We start from the raw sequence: 20,089 nt of genomic DNA on the forward strand, positions 1-20,089 counted from the left end.
TGACCTTCAAATGACTATCCAAACCAATGACACCATCTTATGTCCCCCTTGAAACCATCCAACTTTTATCTGAAACATTTTTCTCAGAAACGCTTAGTTTTCTAAAGAAATGTTTGATACGGGCGCGCTGATGCACCATGTATACTTGAAGTATACACTCCGTAAATACTTCCGTTTAGGCTGGAATTTACTAAATATTACTTTCAAGGGTATAAGGAAGTGATTCCAGCCATTTTGGTCCAATTTTGAAGGGTGCCGAAAACAGGCCTTAGGGACCCTCCTCCTTTACATGCTTTTCCTTCTTACTAGCGAGACGAATTGGAACGATCGTACATGCTTCTTCCTGCTTCTTTTTATCTTGAATGGTATATACGTTGATGGATATGTTGTTTAGTTGTTCAAAGTTGGTAATTTGTTTAATCGTCATTGGGAATTCAATATCCTGAAGATTGAATATTTTGGTGTAATGTGGGTACGAAGATTTCTGGTCTCCATTTCATTCAGCTGGATATAATGCCGCAACCACAGACCATGCAAAACATGCGTTGTTTTTAGTTCGTACGTTTATCACTGCTTTCTTTAATTTTATTTCGCGCGGCAACTCAATGTTGCATCCTGCATGCAGGATGGAAATGGATTGTATTTGTTCACATTGATTGTGAGATCAAGTGACAATCCACTATCACGTTCTTGAAATTCCTCCAAAGATGCCAAGGTAGGCTCGATGACGCGTTGCTCGTACCATTTTTCCAAATCCAAAGCAGAAAATAGTTTACTGTTTCTCATGTTAATGCTTTTGAACGTGATTGTCACCCGCGATAAACTCGCCATTAAACACTCGCCATTAAACAAAAGTGTTCACCTTAAGATTGTTGTGTCTTTCCATAGCACTTCGCACGTGCTCGAGCACCGTATGCTCTCTTCGCATCTTGGAGAAATCGAAGAGGTTCGATATGGTTCACATTGTAACGAGGCGCAGATGCACCTCGTTACTACCGGCCCGACCGACCACCTGTCGGGCCGAACGCGGCGCTTTGCGCCACCATAAATAAGCAAAGACTATCGCGCCGCCGTTATCACGCGCTGCCGCTATCGCGCGCCGCGGCGATCACGCGCTGCCGCTAGCGCGCGCGGCCGCGATCACGCGCCGTCATCATGCCTCGCGCCGATAGGCGCGCCGCTCGATCGCCGCCGTATCAATCGTAGCGCGAACAACTATAAAACGGCGGCGATCGAGCTCCTAGACACCAGACCGATCCGTACCGCCGATTCAATCTAGACGCTTCATGCCGAAAGAGAGAATATCCGGACCGTTTCGCTCTGCCTTCCGCTTTCCGACTACCCGACCGGCGACTAAGAACACGGGATTGTGCGTCCGCAGTCTCGATCGAGCGTTCTCGATACTTGGCCGTCTCCCGTCTTCCTGGGCCCGTGTGTACGCGTGCTCAGTCGAGCGTACTCGACAGTCTCTCGCCTTTACCCGCCGCCTCGAGTCAGGGGTTCGTCCGTCGGCGAACTCCGCTGAGCGTACTCAGCCTTTAGGCGATCCGTCTAGCGACCAGGAACCCGGGACGGTGTGTTCGCCGTCTCCGCTGAGTGTCCGCAGCACTTGGTCGCTTTCCTCCACGCACGTAGGGAAAAGGGAAGGTGCGTACGCCTTCTCTGTCGAGAGTCCTCGACCCCGACGGACGAAATCATCTCGCGTCTCCCGCGACTCGCGTGCGTGCGTTCGACCGAGAATCGAAATCTCCGGTCCGGCGACCATTTTTACGCGAGCAATTCCGAAGCGAGTATTGGGCGATAATTGTCCGAGACGCCCGGCGTCGCGAAGCGAGACCGATCACCGCGCCGTTACCGTCGTTACGACCTACACGCGTTGCGTAATAGGCCCCGCCTTCCGCACGGCCTATCCGTCTGTACGAGCGCTCGCACCGCTCACCGCACCGTACCGTACCGTACCGACGCGCCTTACAAACGCAACCCGCGACATCGCCTTCGGGGCCGAACTCTTGTATCAAATTAAGTATAGAATAAAGCTAACGTACTTATATTACTCTCGAACGTCTCGCTGCTTTCCTCCTCACCGAACCCGGACTCCGACGAGCCTTATCCGCGCGAAACGCGTAGCAGCGACCGAACCGCGGAGTTCGGCCGTTACATTTGGCGCCCGAACAAAGGACCTTAGGAGGAGAAAAGCGGCAAGAGGGATTACGGGCCCGAGCGCGATGGCATGGGTGCATAAATTGTCAAAACAGGAGCTGACCGAGCAGTTGTCCCATCACGATTTGCACACGGACGGGACATTCGAAGAATTGCGAAGGCGGCTCGGTCAGTTCGTGCGACGGCATCCGGAAGTGTTCAAGGAGGACAACGGGACGGCGACCCCCGCAGCAAAAGCCGAGGAAGGGACAATGGAAGTTCTCGACGAGACACCCGAACTGTCCATAATCCCCGAGGGGTCCGGGCCCCCGATAGCCAAGGCGATGAATCAAATTAGAAAATGGGGTTGTTTCTTCGACGGACGGAGTCCTCACGAATTTTTAGAACGGGTCGAAGAACTCAGTGACGTCTATGGCTATACGGGGGAACACGTCCTTCGGGGGTTGCCGGAAATGCTGCGGGGCGAGGCCCTCGCGTGGTACCGTCTCAGCCGGCACACATGGGCAACGTGGGAGGATTTCCGAAGGGACTTCCATGCGGAATACCTCCCGCGCAAGATGCTATCGCAACTCCGCCGCGAAGCACGGGGCCGCGTACAACAAGATGGAGAATCCTTCCGGGCGTTCTCCAATGACGTGTTAACGCTCATGCGGCGCGCGGGGGGATGGAGTCCCGAGGAGCAGCTCGAGTTGCTATATGAAAATATGCACCCAGAATACAAGAGGGGCATTCGCATCGACGACGTTACGAGCATCGGGGACCTCCGTGCGCGGGCCGCAGAGCATGAAGACATCGAGCGGCAGATACGCGACCGCCGGCGAGATCCTGCAGCGGACCGACCTCCTCGACCACCGCGCGTCGCGCCGACCACCGCCAGCACATACAGCAAGGACGAGTGCTGCTGGCGGTGCAAACAAAGGGGGCACACTCGGGTAGACTGTAAGCGCCCCCCGAAGAAATTCTGCTCGCAATGCGGAAAGGACGGCGTGTTGACCCGGGAGTGCCACCCGCGGCCGGGAAACGACCGACGGGCCGAGACCTGCCACCCAGAGTCTCGGCCCTGAGGAACCAACGCGTCCGATTCACACCGCGGCCCCATATAACCGTACGACTGAACGGACGTGACGTCAACGCGCTCCTCGACTCCGGGTCGGAGGCGTCGTTTATACGCCCCGACATTGCCCAGCAAGTAGGGGCCCCGATCCGGAAGTCGAGGCGAGCCGAAGCGATACGACTAGCTGACGGAACACTCGTACAGACGACCGGAACCATGACGACAGACGTACAAACGGAGGACAGAAACGTAAGACACGGCCTGCGAGTCCTGCCAAAGCTCGGCAGCCCCATGCTGATTGGAATGGACTTGTGGGCCAAGCTACAGGTGACCCTGCCACCGCCACCGACGCACGCGACACGGACCGAACCGTCGATCTGTACGATCGAGGACGGACTAACGCCACGAACCCCGGACGAGACCACGCGACTGGAACGGTTCCTGAAACGGGAATTCCGCCTCTTCGACAAAGTGCAGGGACCGACGGACTGGGCGTACCACGACATTCGACTGACCGACCCACGCCCCATTAAGCAGCGGTATCGGCCCCGGAACCCCGCTATGCAGCGAGTAATCGACGAGGAGGTCGAGAAGATGCTGCAGGAGCGCATAATCGAGCCCTCTCACAGCGCGTGGAGCTCGCCGGTGGTGGTGGTGCGGAAAAAGGATGGGTCGCGAAGATTTTGTGTGGATTTCCGAAAACTGAATAGCGTCTCGGAACCTGATGCCTACCCGTTGCCGCAGGTCGCCGCTACCCTCGACAAACTCCGCGGGGCAAAATATCTGTCCACGCTGGACCTGCGGAGCGGGTGGCAGGTTCCCCTGTCGGCCGCGAGCCGCCCCTTGACTGCGTTTGCCGTGCCGGGACGAGGATTAATGCAGTTTCGAGTAATGCCCTTCGGTCTGCACTCCGCACCCGCCACGTTCCAACGGCTGCTGGATGGCATACTCGGCCCTGAGCTCAAGCCCCACGTACTCGTCTACCTAGACGATATCATTATCGTGAGCCGGACCTTCGAGGAACATATCACGCGGCTCGGGGAGGTCTTCCGGCGGCTCCGGGAAGCACGACTGCGCCTCAATACGGAGAAGTGCCGTTTCTGTGTGGGCCGCCTGCGGTACCTGGGGCATATCGTGGACCGAGAGGGTATCCGCACCGACCCAGAAAAAGTGAGCGCGATATCGGAATGGCCGGCGCCCACGACCGTACGGAAGGTGCGGCAGTTCCTCGGGCTCGCGTCGTGATACAGGCGGTTCATCCCCGGTTTCTCCGCGCTAGCCGCCCCGCTCACGCGACTCACCCGGAAGGATGTGAAGTGGAGGTGGGGCGCGGACGAGGACGCCGCGATGACCGCACTGAAGAAGCGGCTGACCACGGCCCCGGTACTCGCGTGCCCCGATTTTCGGGAGCCCTTCCAGCTGCAGACGGACGCAAGCGCGGAGGGGCTGGGAGCCGTCCTCAAGCAGCGGCTGGAGGGGGCCGAACGCGTGATCGCGTACGCAAGCCGAACATTAAATCGCGCCGAGAAAAATTACAGCGCGACCGAGTTGGAGTGCCTCGCCGTAATCTGGGGAATAAGGCGAATGCGCGACTACCTGGAGGGCTATCGCTTCACGGTGATCACAGATCACCAGGCCCTCCGGTGGCTGCGCAGCCTGGAGACACCCATCGGGCGACTGGCCCGCTGGGCCCTCGAACTACAACAGTACGAGTTCGAGGTGCAATACCGGCGAGGCGCTCTCAACACGGTCGCCGACGAGTTGTCTCGACGACCCGAGGTAAGCGCCATCATCTCGGAAAACGGTTGCCCTTGGTACCGCCGTATGAGGGCGCGGGTAGCCGCAGATCCCGCCGCCTGGCCGGACTACGCCATCCAGCAAGGCCAGCTCCTCCGCCACATCCTGCACGAGCTGGATTTCCGCGAAACACCGGCGGAGGAGCAGTGGAAGGTATGCGTGCCTCGAGAGCAACGCGCCGAAATCCTTCGCCAGCTCCACGACGAACCCACCGCCGGCCACTTGGGGATAGCGAAGACGATCGCCCGCGCGGCCCGCCGGTATTATTGGCCCGGAATGTTCCGGGACGTAGCCCGACATGTCCGGGCCTGCGAGACCTGCCTCGCCTATAAGGCGATACAGGTCAAACCCGCGGGCCTTCTGCACGCCACCGCGGTCAAGGGCCCGTGGGAGCAGGCCACCATAGACCTGATGGGCCCTCTGCCGCGGTCGATCGGCGGCCACGCGTGGGTCATCGCTATGCAGGATCGCTTCTCCAAGTGGCTAGAGATGCGACCGCTCCGAAAAGCGACAACGGGGGCAGTGGAGCAGGCGATCACCGAGGGCATCATGCACCGACACGGCTGCCCCCAAACAATAGTGTCCGATAACGGGAAGCAATTTCGTTCCGGGCAATTCGCGAGATTCTGCGGGGCTCACGGCATCCGTCACCGCACTACCCCCATCTACGCACCGCATTGTAATCCGGTGGAGCGGACAAACCGTGTAATAAAGACCATGATCGCTCAGTTTGTGGGGAAAAACCACCGCAAGTGGGACACCCACCTCTCCGCGCTGCAGTTCGCATACAACTCGGCCGTCCAGGACTCAACGGGATACAGCCCGGCCTTCCTGCTCAGCGGGCGGGAGTTGAGTTCCTGGCCGGAGACCCGTACCGCCGCTCCACCGGAAAATCGCCGCCGACAGCTCGAGGACGCTTACGAGGTCGTCCGTGTAAATTTGGCGCGAGCCTTTCAACGCCAGGAGCGCTATTATAATTTGCGACGGCGCTCCTGGCGGCCTACGATAGGGGAGACAGTATGGCGACGCGAGGATCCCCTATCGGATAAAGCGCGAGGCTTTAACGCCAAGCTCGCGCCAAAATACTCCGGGCCGTACGAAATCCGGAAGATAATCTCCCCGGTAATCGTCGATCTCCGCGCTAAAAACGGCAAGTGGCTGCGAAATATACATATACAAGATTTGAAGTCGGGCAACAATAACGAAAAGCCACAGGACGCGGAGGTCGACAACCCGGAAGGGGAAACCGAAACAACGGCCCGGGGTATAAAACGACGGCCTCGAGCAGTGAAGCACACATCTTCTCGAGCTGTCGCCCCGCAATAAGCCGAGGAATTTTGGCCAGCTTAAAAGCAAGCATAAGCTAGCAATGAGCGAGCCCCGAGGAATTGAGATCGAGGATCTCACCGTCCTGTGGACGGATCTCGCCCTCTCCGACGACGAGGAGAGGGCCCCAGCCGCCCCGCCGTCGTCGACGTCGCCACCACCAGCGACGCCACCGCCGACGTCACCACCAACGTCACCGCCGACGTCACTGCCGACGTCACCGCCGCTACCACCAGCGAGCCCCCCGCCGCCGTCGCCGAGGCCACCGAACCCCCAAGTTCCGGCAAGGGGGACCCGGATACAACGGTCCGACACGGCGCAGCGCCGTAAGGCAATCATCCTTACGGCTCCGCTGCCCCCACCACCCGGGCGCCGAGGACGCCAGCCAAAGACGCTGGCAGCAGCAGCAACGACAAGGGCTACCACCCGCCCCACACGGCCGCCGACGACTCCGCCGCCGCAACGACCGCCGCCGCCGCAACGACCGCCGCCGCAGCAACGGCCACCGCCGCAACGACCGCCGCCGCAGCAACGACCACCGCCGCAACGGCCGCCGCCACCGCCACAACGGCCGCCACCACCGCCGCAACGGACGCCGCCGCCGCAACGAGCAGCAGGGACGCCTCTCCTCCCGACGACGCGACCACCCTCGGGTCCGACCCCCGAAAATACTCCGACCGGTCGGCCCGAGGCCACCGCCGCCGGTCCTCGTCGAAGTGGAGCCCGGAGTCCACAAGCTCGTCCCCCACGCGGCCGTCCATGTTAGCCGTCGATACCGCCTCCGAACACCTGAGGGACGCTGGATGCTGCGTTTTCACGCGGACGGCCAGCTCCGGTCCAGCCGCCGCCTACCGGACGACCCCTCTGCTAGAGGGTGATGTAACGAGGCGCAGATGCACCTCGTTACTACCGGCCCGACCGACCACCTGTCGGGCCGAAGAACGGCGCTTTGCGCCACCATAAATTAGCGAAGACGATCGCGCCGCCGTTATCACGCGCGCCGCTATCGCGCGCCGCGGCGATCATGCGCTGCCGCTAGCGCGCGCGGCCGCGATCACGCGCCGTCATCATGCCTCGCGCCGATAGGCGCGCCGCTCGATCGCCGCCGTATCAATCGTAGCGCGAACAACTATAAAACGGCGGCGATCGAGCTCCTAGACACCAGACCGATCCGTACCGCCGATTCGATCTAGACGCTTCATGCCGAAAGAGAGAATATCCGGACCGTTTCGCTCTGCCTTCCGCTTTCCGACTACCCGACCGGCGACTAAGAACACGGGATTGTGCGTCCGCAGTCTCGATCGAGCGTTCTCGATACTTGGCCGTCTCCCGTCTTCCTGGGCCCGTGTGTAGCGTGCTCAGTCGAGCGTACTCGACAGTCTCTCGCCTTTACCCGCCGCCTCGAGTCAGGGGTTCGTCCGTCGGCGAACTCCGCTGAGCGTACTCAGCCTTTAGGCGATCCGTCTAGCGACCAGGAACCCGGGACGGTGTGTTCGCCGTCTCCGCTGAGTGTCCGCAGCACTTGGTCGCTTTCCTCCACGCACGTAGGGAAAAGGGAAGGTGCGTACGCCTTCTCTGTCGAGAGTCCTCGGCCCCGACGGACGAAATCATCTCGCGTCTCCCGCGACTCGCGTGCGTGCGTTCGACCGAGAATCGAAATCTCCGGTCCGGCGACCATTTTTACGCGAGCAATTCCGAAGCGAGTATTGGACGATAATTGTCCGAGACGCCCAGCGTCGCGAAGCGAGACCGATCACCGCGCCGTTACCGTCGTTACGACCTACACGCGTCGCGTAATAGGCCCCGCCTTCCGCACGGCCTATCCGTCTGTACGAGCGCTCGCACCGCTCACCGCACCGCACCGTACCGTACCGACGCGCCTTACAAACGCAACCCGCGACATCGCCTTCGGGGCCGAACTCTTGTATCAAATTAAGTATAGAATAAAGCTAACGTACTTATATTACTCTCGAACGTCTCGCTGCTTTCCTCCTCACCGAACCCGGACTCCGACGAGCCTTATCTGCGCGAAACGCGTAGCAGCGACCGAACCGCGGAGTTCGGCCGTTACAACGTTAATAACTGCGCCGGTTGATATGCGGCTTTCGAACGCCGTATCAATTTCTTTCCATACCAATTCTGCATCTCTTGATGCGTGTTCAGCACTCACATGTATGAAGCGTTGTTGCACAGAAATTTTCAGTCCCTCGAGTTGTGCAATACGAGCCACCACTGATTGCGCGGCGCCAATCAATAATCGCGGTCGTTTCGCTCAACTTTGTTCCTCCAAACATCTGATATACTTGTCACACTTTTGCACCAACGCGTCGTATGCCCATCGCGAATTCAAACGAGTGGATTGCACCAACAGTTCTCGTTCGGTTTGAGCGAAGTCTTCCATGTCTTCATTAACTGCGGAGGATAGCTCTGCCCTCTAGAATTCTTTACTTTATATTCTTTCCATTAGAAAACAGGTTTGGACATGCTTAAGTCAAATGGGGTGGGGGGGCTAAAATAAAGATAGCCACATCTTGTTTACTTTCTGGGTTTGAAGAATGTATCTGCGCATGCATTACAACTCCGAAGAGTAAGAGGAGGGGATGCCCTACAGTAGCTATAATACAGGTTGCGTGAAAAGTTTGCGGAGCGGCATCTAAAGGGTTTTTCAATAAGGGCGGGTCGATGTTGCAATGGAATAAAACAAGCTGTGTGTGAGATATTAACGAAATTCTTTTTTTATTTGAAAGGCCTACGAGGGTGGTCCGATAAGTACTTAGCCTACAAAAGAAAAACGAAAATTTTGGAAAAGTGGCGATTTATTTCTCAACATAGTCTCCTTTTAGCTCGATACACTTGACCCAGCGATGCTCCAACTTCTTTAACCCGTCTGAAAAATACGTTTTCTCGAGGTCAGCAAAGTAGGCCTCCGTGGCGACCTCCTCATTCGACTCAAATTTCTGCCCGGCGAGTGACTTTTTCAAGTTTGGAAACAAAAAGAAGTCGCACGGGGCCAAATCTGGAAAATACGGTGGATGCGGCAGAAGTTCGTAGCCCAATTCGACCAATTTGACCGTGGCGAGGGTGGAGGTGTGAGCCGGTGCGTTGTCATGGTGGAAGAGCACTTTTTTCTTCACCAAATGGGGCCGTTTTTTCTGCAATTCGGCGTCGAATCGGCCCAATAATTCGGCATAGTACAGCCCTGTGACCGTTTTGCCCTTCTCCAGGTAGTCGATGTAGATCACACCTTGTGAATCCCAGAAAACGGTGGCCATCATCTTTCCGGCCGATAGGACAGTCTTCGCTTTCTTCGGAGCACGTTCACCGGATGAAGTCCACTGTTTCGACTGTTCCTTGGTCTCTGGCGTATACCAGTGGATCTATGTTTCGTCGACGGTCACGAAACGACGCAGAAACTCCTTCGGATTGCGCTTAAACAGCGTCAAACACTGCTCTGAAGTGGTCTCACGGTTGCATTTGTTGTTCAGAGTGAGCAAACGCGGCACCCATCGCGCCGACAGTTTTCTCATGCCCAAAATTTCATGCAGGATATGACCCACGCGGTCTTTTGAGATGCCTACTGTCTCAGCTATCTCGCGCAACTTCAATCAGCGGTCTGCCAATACGAGATCATGGATTTTTGTCATGTTATCCTCCGTGGTAGCCGTTTTCGGGGCACCTGGGCGTGGCTCATCAAAAACCGACGTGCGACCACGTTGAAACTCGTTAAATCAAATTTTTGACGGTCGCCATCGAAGGAGAAGAGTCACCGTACACAACATCCAAGCGTTCTTTGATTTCACTGCGCGATTTCCCTCCCAAAAACAAGAATCGAATCACCGACCGATATTGCTCTTTTTCCATTTTTTTAAAATCCGCGGACACGCCCGCTTCGACACGCGGTCAAAACAAAACTACGAGTCCGATTCGGCTGAAATTTCGACAGTAGCCGTCTACGAGAGTACTACACGATAGTAAATTTCTTTTGCGATAGTGGCGCCATCGGGCGGTGAGGCTAAGTACTTATCGGACCGCCCTCGTATGTATGCCATTATGTGTGGAATATAACATCGCTCAAATGTCCGCCGCGGCTTCTCACGGTGGGACGGATCCGAATGGTCCAATTTTCAATGATTCCGCCGCATAGATCCGGCTGAATTTCAGCGATGGCCTGGGTTATGTTGACTTTAAGGACATCGGTCGATTGCGGCTTATTGACATAGATCTGCGACTTCAGAAAACCCCACAAGAAAAAGTCTAGCGGGGTCAAATCACACGATCTTGGTGGCCAATTCACGTCACCTCTACGAGAGATAACCATACCCTCAAATCGTTCATGCAGAATGTCCATCGTGGCGTCTGCTGTGTGGCACGTGGCGTCGTCCTGATGGAACCACATGTCGTCCACGTCCATATCGTTCAATTTGGGCTAAAAGAAATTGGTTATCATCGTTCTGTAGCGCTCGCCATTGACGGTGATGGCCTCACCAACGTCGTTTTCTAAAAAGTACGGACCAATGACGCCGCCGGCCCAAAATCCGTACCAAACAGTAACTTTTCGTGGATGCATTGCTACCTGTTGAACCTCGTGTGGGTTGGCGTCGTGCCATATACGGCAATTACTTGTTAACATAGCCATTCATCCAAAAATGCGCCTCGTCGCTAAAGATGATTTTTCGGCCAAAATTGGGGTCCTCTTCCAAATGCTCCGAAGCCCAGTCAGCGAACAAACGGCGTTGTCTATGATCATTAACTTTGAGCTCCTGGGCCAGTTGGATCTTATACGGGTTCAGGCCCAAGTCCCGACGCAAAATTCGCCAAGTTGAAGTCTGCGAAAGGCCGAGTTCTTGGGCACGGCGAGGAATTGACTGCCTCGGGTTCTCCTGCACACTTTCACTTACAGCGGGGATGTTCTCGGCCGATCTGGCGTTCCTTCGACGTATGAGTGTTGGCTGATCCTTTACCGAACCGGTCGTCTCGAATTTGGCCACCAAACGTTGGAGAGTCGACATTGAAGGGCCACCGCGTCTGCCGTAAAATGGGCGCAACGCGCGCAACGTTTGCACTAACGAACACTCATTTTGATAATAAAGTTTTATCATTTGGACGTGCTGCTCAATCGTGTAACTTGTCATGGTGATTTGGCATCAGTGACTGAATAATAAACAACAGGTTAGACAGACACCGCCAAAACAACATGGCCGCCACAGGCTGCCAACATCGACCCGCACCAATTGAAAAACCCTGTATATGGTTATATATATAATCTCATATATATCATCTTACATATATTGGGTGAGTGCAAAAGTTCGTGCGGAGTTTCAATAGATGGAGTTATAAGCGTCGTAAAGTTGTCATTAATACTTCCATCTACATATTATATAACGTTGGAAAGGTGACGTCTTCAGCTGTTATTAAAAAAAAAATCATTTGTTTTCATACAAACTGCTTCGAGAAATATCACTTTAAAAATGAGTATCGATAAGGTGCATTTACGGCATGTTATGCTTTACGAGTTTCGGAAGGGAATAAACGTTGCCGCAGCCGTAAAAAATATTCAGGATGTTTATCAAGATGAAGCACCAGCTAAACGAAGTATGGAAAAATGGTTTGCTAAATTTCGGCGCGGAGAATTTAACCTTGAAGACGAGCCACGCTCTGGTCGACCTTCTGACATTGATGACGATGTTTTGCGTACTTTAGTGCTCAATAATCCGCGAATTTCAACAGAAGAAGTTGCTACAGCACTAAACGTTGACCGATCAACCGCTTTTCGGCGTTTAAAAAAGATGGGATTCGATTTGAAGCTCGATATATGGGTGCCCCATTTGCTGACCGAGAAGAACAAAATCAAGCGAATTTCTGCAGCCGTTTCTTTACTCGGGCGGCTCAATAACGAGTCGTTTTTGGATCGACTAGTGACGGGCGATGAGAAATGGGTCCTCTACAACAATGTTCAGCGCAAACGGACATGGAAACAATCAGGTGAGCATGGTGACGCAATGCCAAAGGCCAGTTTGCACCCGATGAAGATGATGCTTTCTGTTTGGTGGGATTGCAAGTGCATAATCTATTTCGAGCTTCTCCCCGCTGGCGAAACGATTGATTCGGACAAGTACTGTCGCCAATTAACCAATCTGAATCGGAAATAAAAGAGAAACGTCCGATTTTGTCAAATCGCAAGGGAGTTCGTCTTTCATCACGACAACGCCAGACCACACGTTTCGAAAAAGACGCTGCGCAAACTGAAGAGCCTGAAATGGGATGTCTTAACGCATTCACCGTATTCTCCTGATATCGCACCATCTGACTATCACTTGTTCCGGTCATTGCAAAATTATTTAAATGGAAAAAACTTTGACTCTTTGGAGGCCTTAAAAAACGGCGTCTCTTCGTTCTTCGAATCTAAACCGCGCAGTTTTTATGATCGAGGCATCCGTATGCTGCCAGAACGTTGGGAAAAGATTATAGAAAACGATGGAGAATATATCATTGATTGAATAAAGATTTTTGTTTGCCTAATCACTGTGTGACTTTTACTCACAAACTCCGCACGAACTTTTGCACTCACCCAATATAATCTCATATATATCTCATATATTATATCATCTTTTATATAAATATGTGTAATTATATATGACAATTTGTATATAATTCTATATCTTTATGTATAATAATATGCGAACATATTTTATATATAATTATATATAATTATAAATTATATCAGGTGTAGTAAAAAGAAATCCATTATTTTTGCATGAAATTGAAGGCTTTAATTACCATAGTTAGAATGATCCGATTTAGATCAAACATGCGCCGTTTTGTTCGATAACTTGTTGCCATTTTGAAGATAATTTCATTATACTTCTCTCATAGAAGCCCTCGTCCCTATTGGCAAAAAATTGAGACAGTCGATTTTCATAAGCCTCTCTTGAAGCGAATTTTTCACCAGCAAAATTGTTCGCCATGGACAGTAACAGATGGTAATCACTTGGTGCCAGGTCCGGACTATAAGGTGGATGCATAAGAACCTCCCAACCAAGCTCCCGGAGCTTCTGGCGAGTCACTATCGATGTTTGTGGCCTGGCGTTGTCCTGATGGAACACAATTCCTCTCCTATTGGCCAAAACTGGCCGCTTCTGGGCGATTGCTTCCTTCATACGGTCTAATTGTTGACAGTAGAATTCCGAGTTAAGAATTTTGCCGTAGGGGAGCAGCTCATAGTAGATAATTCCCTGCCAATCCCACCAAACACACAGCAAAACCTTCCTGACCGTCAATCCTGGCTTGGCCACCGCCAAGCTTCCGCCGGCTCACCGCGATTCGACCACGACCGTTTTCGCTTGACGTTGTCGTAAGTGATCCACTTTTCATCACCAGTGACCAACCGCTTCAGAAATGGGTCGATTTTGTTGCGATTCAGCAGCGATTCGCAGATGGAAATTCGGTCCATGAGGTTTTTTTTCGTTAACTCGTGTGGCACCCATACATCGAGCTTCATTTTGTATCCAGCCTTATTCAAATGGTTCCAAACGGTTTTTTGTGCAATCTTTAGCTCTTGGGCAATCGAAACAGTGCTTACATGACGGTCGGACTCGACAATGTCCATGATTTTATCGATATTTTCGACAATTGACCTTCCAGTGCGTGGTGCATCTTTGACATCGAAATTACCGGAACGGAATCGACGAAACCAAAATTGCGCGTGATTGGCTGTTACAGTATCAGGACCATAAACACTATTTACATTTTCAGCCGCCTGGCTTGCGTTTTCGAAGAAAACCTTTATCCTTTATCCTTTATCGAAGAAAAACTGTAAAATATAGCATATTTTCTCTTTGCTAGTGTCCATCTTTGACGCGCGCTCAAACAAAACTGAGTCAACTAATCACAAAACTGTCAGAAAAGTTTTTTTAGTACGAAATCTCATTTTTCTAACGCCATCTAGTGGACCCCGATCGGACTTATACAACATGAGATACAGATAACTAAAGCCATCTATTGGAAAAATAATGGATTTCTTTTTACTACACCTGATATATAATTATAAGTTGTATATTTATTTCTGAGCATTTATAATGTCGTGTATACAAAGCAAAGTCAACTGTGTCGCAGTGCATCAAAAACAATTTATTTATACTTTGCTTCTGTAAATAAATTTTGTTTTCGTTTCGCATGAAACAGACTCATGTGATCGTCATGCGCACTATAATTGGCTCATCTGATCGTATTGCGCACTATGCAGACTATAAAAATGTCTGTAACATTTGAAAACAGGCAGTTCATTTTATGAATTCATAGTGTAAAGAAGTGTGTTATACACTATAATTTTGTGAAATTATGTAAGTATTTATTGTATTGTATTATTGTCTTACGCTTGTCACTCTTCATATTTATATTATTTAAATTATTATACACTCTGTGGGGTTATTAATATTATAATATACGGAAGACCGGAGCAGCATTAAACAATAGTTAAATTTTAATATTCTGTAGAATGATTCCATTTAACCCATGGAATGTTATACTGTTGGTATACGCAACATTCACTGCTCGTAACCTCCTACAAACTCCGGTAACTTCGGAAGAAATGGAAGTGAAGGAGAAGATTGTAAATATGCTCACAGACATGGAAAATAAAATGGACATTCTAATAGAAGAGGAGAAAACACTTGATTTCTATGATACAAATGAAATCCCACAGGCGGAAAGAGTTGATTTGTTGAAGCATGATGAAGATGAGGATTCCAGAAGAAGTTATTTGTACTTCTGTTGAAGCAGAAATATCAAGTGACTATAAAAGGAGAGCTGTGGATTTCTGGAAGAGCGGTAAAATAAGACCAAGAACGATTGAAGGAGTTAGACGAAAGCACAAAAAAGTTACATTAATTCGACAATTACGACAATGGGAGGACTATATCAATGCAGGTGGTAGCAGAAATGAAAGATTAAAAGCAATTTCTGAATATACATTAAACCGTTTCGCTGAAGTACTTGAAAAAGTAGTCATTATTCATGATATTAACGTTGCTCGATGGGCTAATGGAGCACAAGAAGAGAAAATGTACCTGGATTCATAGCATCACGTACGTGGGTACAAAGATTAAAAAAGAAACATAATATTGTGTTTAGGAAAATAACCAAATTTGTCACGAAAAAATCCTTGTTATCCAAATCAGAGTTAGAAAATAAATGCGATACATTTATTACAAATGTCAAATATTATATTGATCGATACGGTGTGGAAAATATTTACAATTCAGATCAGAGTGGGTTCCAATTAAAACTTCACACCGGTCGTACCTTAGCACAAAAAGGTATAAAGAAAATAGAATCCGTAGTGCAATCTGTATCAGCAACCACGCATAGTTATACCATACAGCCAACTATTTCCGCTGTAGGTAGATTATTGTCGCCTCTGTTAATTGTATTAAAAGAACCAACAGGAACATTCGATCCACGAGTACAGGAAAATTTATTCAATGCTCCTAATATTTTTATAATGGCTTCCAAATCAGGTAAAATGACATCAGATTATATGAAAATCTAGTTGAGAGAAATATTTTTTCCGAATGTCGAGCCACAATCCGTATTATTATTAGATTCATGGAGTGGACATTGTCCCAATGTAATTCAGGAAACTAGATCGGATTTTGCATCAGATATTGTTTTCCTAACCATTCCGGCCGGTACAACGGGAAAAATACAACCATTAGATGTATATGGCTTTCGATTCTAGAAAAATTTTATTAAACATTTTTCTGATATTGTAATGCTATTAGACCTTGCAATTGATCTTCATGTTAAAAGCAATATTTAAAAACTGCAGTCATTAACGCACCATCAATTCTCGTCACCCAGGTCTCACAATTTATTTAAATATGCGTGGTTTAAAAGTGGATATTTACAGAGTAGGCTAGGCGAATTCGAAACACCGGTTGAGTTTTGTTTCCAAAATGATTCTAAAATAAACTGCGATATTTGTGACGAAACTGCCATAATTATTTGCTCTTGGTGCAAAAAATCACTTTGTATTACACATTCTTTCCATGATCACCACCTTTGCAACGAATATGTGCCATAAATGTAACATTTATTTTTCGTTTATATGCAAATACTGTATTGATTTGTTTATTACTATTGTGAAATATAATAATGTGTTATTCTTCTATAATTTATTGTATTGTTCCTCCCTACCCTATAAATTATTACTCCATCATTTTTGTTAAGCCCTTCGTTATGTTTCATTCAGCAATTAATAAAATATATTGTATTGTCACACTACACGCTTGCAGAGATAACGTCGGCCTAATTAGAAAACCTCTTAATTCCAATTTTTGACAAAATTGAGACTCATTTTATTCGCTCAAATCGACGAGATAAATCGAATAAAATGAGTATCTTAATTTTGTCAAAAATTGAAGTCAGGAGGTTTTCTAATTAGGCTGATGATAATGTGTTTCATTATTTCACGTGCATTGTATGAAATACTTTTTTAATCATTTTAATTATCCTTAGTCGACATACCTTTCAGATTGTAGTGAATATAAATTTTACACATTAAATGAAGAAAATATACATTTGGAGCTTTTGTACAAATAGCGATGCTACACACATATTTGCTACTGTTATCTATGCAAATTATTCTATTATTCACGTTTTCATCAAGCATTTTTATTTCGTGTAATATTGTATATCATATCATTACGATTAATTGTAGCATAAGAAAATATGCACAAGCACAAGCAGTCGTGAAGCATAGTGCAATTGTAGAAAAATATCATAGCGTATCTACCTACTCAGTACAGTATCTATCTATTCGGGCAGAGCGGCACATATACCATCTAGTTTTCTCATTGCGTTTTGTCCAAAATATTACTAGGTGCACAACTAAATTTCCGGGTTTCACACATGGATGGTGCTAACGACACATGTAGTCGACATTTCGACATACATGTCTGAAGTTGTGTTTTTTATAGCTTGAACATCTATTAACAATAACCAGTCGTAATACCAACACATATCGCAACGCAAAAATATTTTTTCTAACAACGAAGATGTCGAGTTTTGTGCCAAATAAACAGCATTTGCGGGAAGCTTTGCTTTTCTGCTTTAACTTGAAAAAAAGTGCAGCTAAAGCACGTCGTTTATTTGAGAAGGCCTATGACGAACATGCACCACCGAAAACTACCTATGAAGATTGTTTAAACGCTTCAGAAGTGGCGATTTCGACACTGAGGACAAGGAGCGCTCCGGAAGACCAAAAACAATTGAGGACGCCGATCTGCAAGCGTTATTCGATGAAGATGATATGCAAACACAAAATCAACTTTCGGAGGCATTAAACATGACTCGCCAAGGTATTTCCAAACGTTTACATGCCATGGGAAAAATTCAAAAGGAAGGAAAATGGATGCCACATGAGTTGACTGAGAGACAGATGGAAAATCGAAGAGCCACTTCCGAAATTTTGCTTTTGCGGCATGAAAGAAAATTTTCTGCATCCAATTGTTACTGGCGATGAGAAGTGGATATATTTCGAGATTCCCAAACGCAAAAGATCGTGGCTTTCACCTAGCGAAGCATCAACATCGATGGCACAGCCAAATCGCTTCGGAAAGAAGACAATGCTCTGCGTTTGGTAGGACCAGAAAGGAATCATGTACTATGAGCTGCTGAAACCGGGCGAAACTGTCAATGGGCATCGCTACCGACAACAACTACTCAATTTGAACCATGCATTGCTCAAGAAACGGCCAGAATGGGACACGAGACACGAACGAGTGATATTGCAGCACGACAACGCTCCGTGCCATCGCACTTCCATCGTCCAGGACACCATCAAACGCTGAAATGGGGTCTGCTACCGCACCTACCGTATTCGCCAGACCTAGCCCCTTCCGATTATCACTTGTTCCGGTTGATGGCGTATGGCTTGGCTGAGCAACACTTGGCCAATTTCGAAGAAGCGCAGAATTGGTTGGATGAATGATTTCGGTCCAAAGACGCGTCGTTTTATCGTCGCGGTATTCATGCATTGCCAGAGAGATGGCAAAAATGTGTAGCTAACGAGGGACGATACTTTGAGTAAATCATTCTTTGTATTTCTCTTGAAATTTTCCATTCTTCATTGATCAAAAAAACCCGGAAACTTAGTTACGCACCTAGTAAATACCATTTTCTAATATTATATATGGATGGATTTGGTATTTAATGCTCTACAAGTTTTGTCCTTGCAAAGCTTAAAAATTTTTCCAGAGTAACGAGAGGGGGGGAGTAGTTCAACAACCCCTACTGCCACGAGGGACCAGGAAGAGGACTCCCCTGAGAAAAGGTCGGGAAAGAAGGTGAGGAGGATGGAATCACCGGACCCCCCAACTGCCGCAATCGAGGGGGAGCCGGTGGGCGCGCCACCCCCGGCTCCCCCAACAAGCGACTCCCCCTCACACCCCCAGAGGAGGGAGTCGCAGAGGTAGGGACCTCCCATGCCTCAGTGGAGGCACCTGTGGATGAGACCACTATGGCAGACGCCCCCTCGGGGGAGGCGGCGTCGCCGTCAGAGGTCTCACCGGAGGAGGTGGAAGTAGGCCGGCCGGAGGAGGCATAGAGGGCATTGCCTTCACGCTACTCCGGGCCCTACAGGCCAACCTCGACCGCGGCAACCGGGCCCAGGACCTATGGACGCATAGGATTCTGGAACTGGATGCCGGGCTGGGGATGGCCACCGAGCCGCATTGGGTGCCACCCAACCATCCGTGTTGGTTCGGCAGCCCGGACGGCTTGGTGGCCATGGTGGCAGAACTCGTAACGGGGTCCCCTCTCTGTACACTAAGGGAAACGGGGGCCTCGTACGTGGCCGTCGACTGGGAGCCCGTTACTGTGGTGGGGGTGTATCTCCCCCACCGCAAAAATAAGGTCGGCTTCAGTGACTCTGCCCGTATAAAGGGGATCCTTGATAGGGTCGGGGACGTGGTACGGTGGTGCCACCCCCTGTGCCACGACCTGTGGTCATTGCCGGGGACTTCAACGCCTACTCCGAAGGGTGGGGTTGCAGTCCTCAGCAGGGGAATCCCCGGGGTATGGCACTGGTTGACTGGGCGGCGGGGTTGGACCTCCTGTTTATTAACAGGGAGTCCACCTGCATCAGCGTGCGGCCAGGGGGTAGTCGGTCATTGACCTGACCTGGGCTTCCCCCTCGGCCGCCCGGATGTTCCGGGAATGGGAGGTGGAGGCAGAGGGCGAAACACTGTCGGATCACCGATACATAGTGTGGGCCCTCTGTCTCCCCTCCCTCGAGCGGGTGCTAGACCGCCGCCCAGAGCAGCGGGACTTTCCCCTCCCCAAGAGATGGGCCCTCGGTCGGTAGACAGGTTTCGGGCGGCCGTCCTTGCGGCCACCTTGCACCTTGAAGAGGGACAAGGTGAGTGGGACCCTAGCCGCCAGGAGGGGGCTAGGGAGATAGTGGGCATCGTGGCGTCGGCGTGCGATGTCGCGATGACCCGGTCCCACCCTCGTCGGCGCCAGGCCGTTTATTGGTAGACGGAGGACATCGCGGAATTGCGAAGAGCCTCCGTCCATGCTAAGAGGGTATATACCCGGGCCCGGCGACGAGACGGGGATGCCACAAGTGCGAGGGAGGGTTACCTCAATGCGAGGGAAGCCCTCAAGGCCGCCATTGCCGAGGCAAAGCGAAGAGCCTGGTAGTAACTGGTGAGCTCCCTGGATGAGGATCCGTGGGGGCGCCCTTACAAGCGG

The 20,089-nt window shown here is 50.5% G+C and overlaps 1 protein-coding gene across 1 annotated transcript; it reads left to right on the forward strand.

The window, feature by feature from the left end:
- The first annotated feature begins 6,380 nt into the window (after positions 1 to 6,380).
- Positions 6,381 to 10,722, forward strand: LOC105192404 (formin-like protein 5). The gene is made up of 2 exons (XM_025300756.1): positions 6,381 to 6,907; positions 10,677 to 10,722. The coding sequence occupies exons 1-2, from the start codon at positions 6,381 to 6,383 to the stop codon at positions 10,720 to 10,722; spliced, it is 573 nt and encodes a 190-aa protein (XP_025156541.1).
- Positions 10,723 to 20,089: the final 9,367 nt, after the last annotated feature.

The sequence above is a fragment of the Harpegnathos saltator genome, unplaced genomic scaffold (assembly GCF_003227715.2).
Source record: "Harpegnathos saltator strain DR-91 unplaced genomic scaffold, Hsal_v8.6 scaffold110, whole genome shotgun sequence".
Classification (NCBI taxonomy): domain Eukaryota; kingdom Metazoa; phylum Arthropoda; class Insecta; order Hymenoptera; family Formicidae; genus Harpegnathos; species Harpegnathos saltator.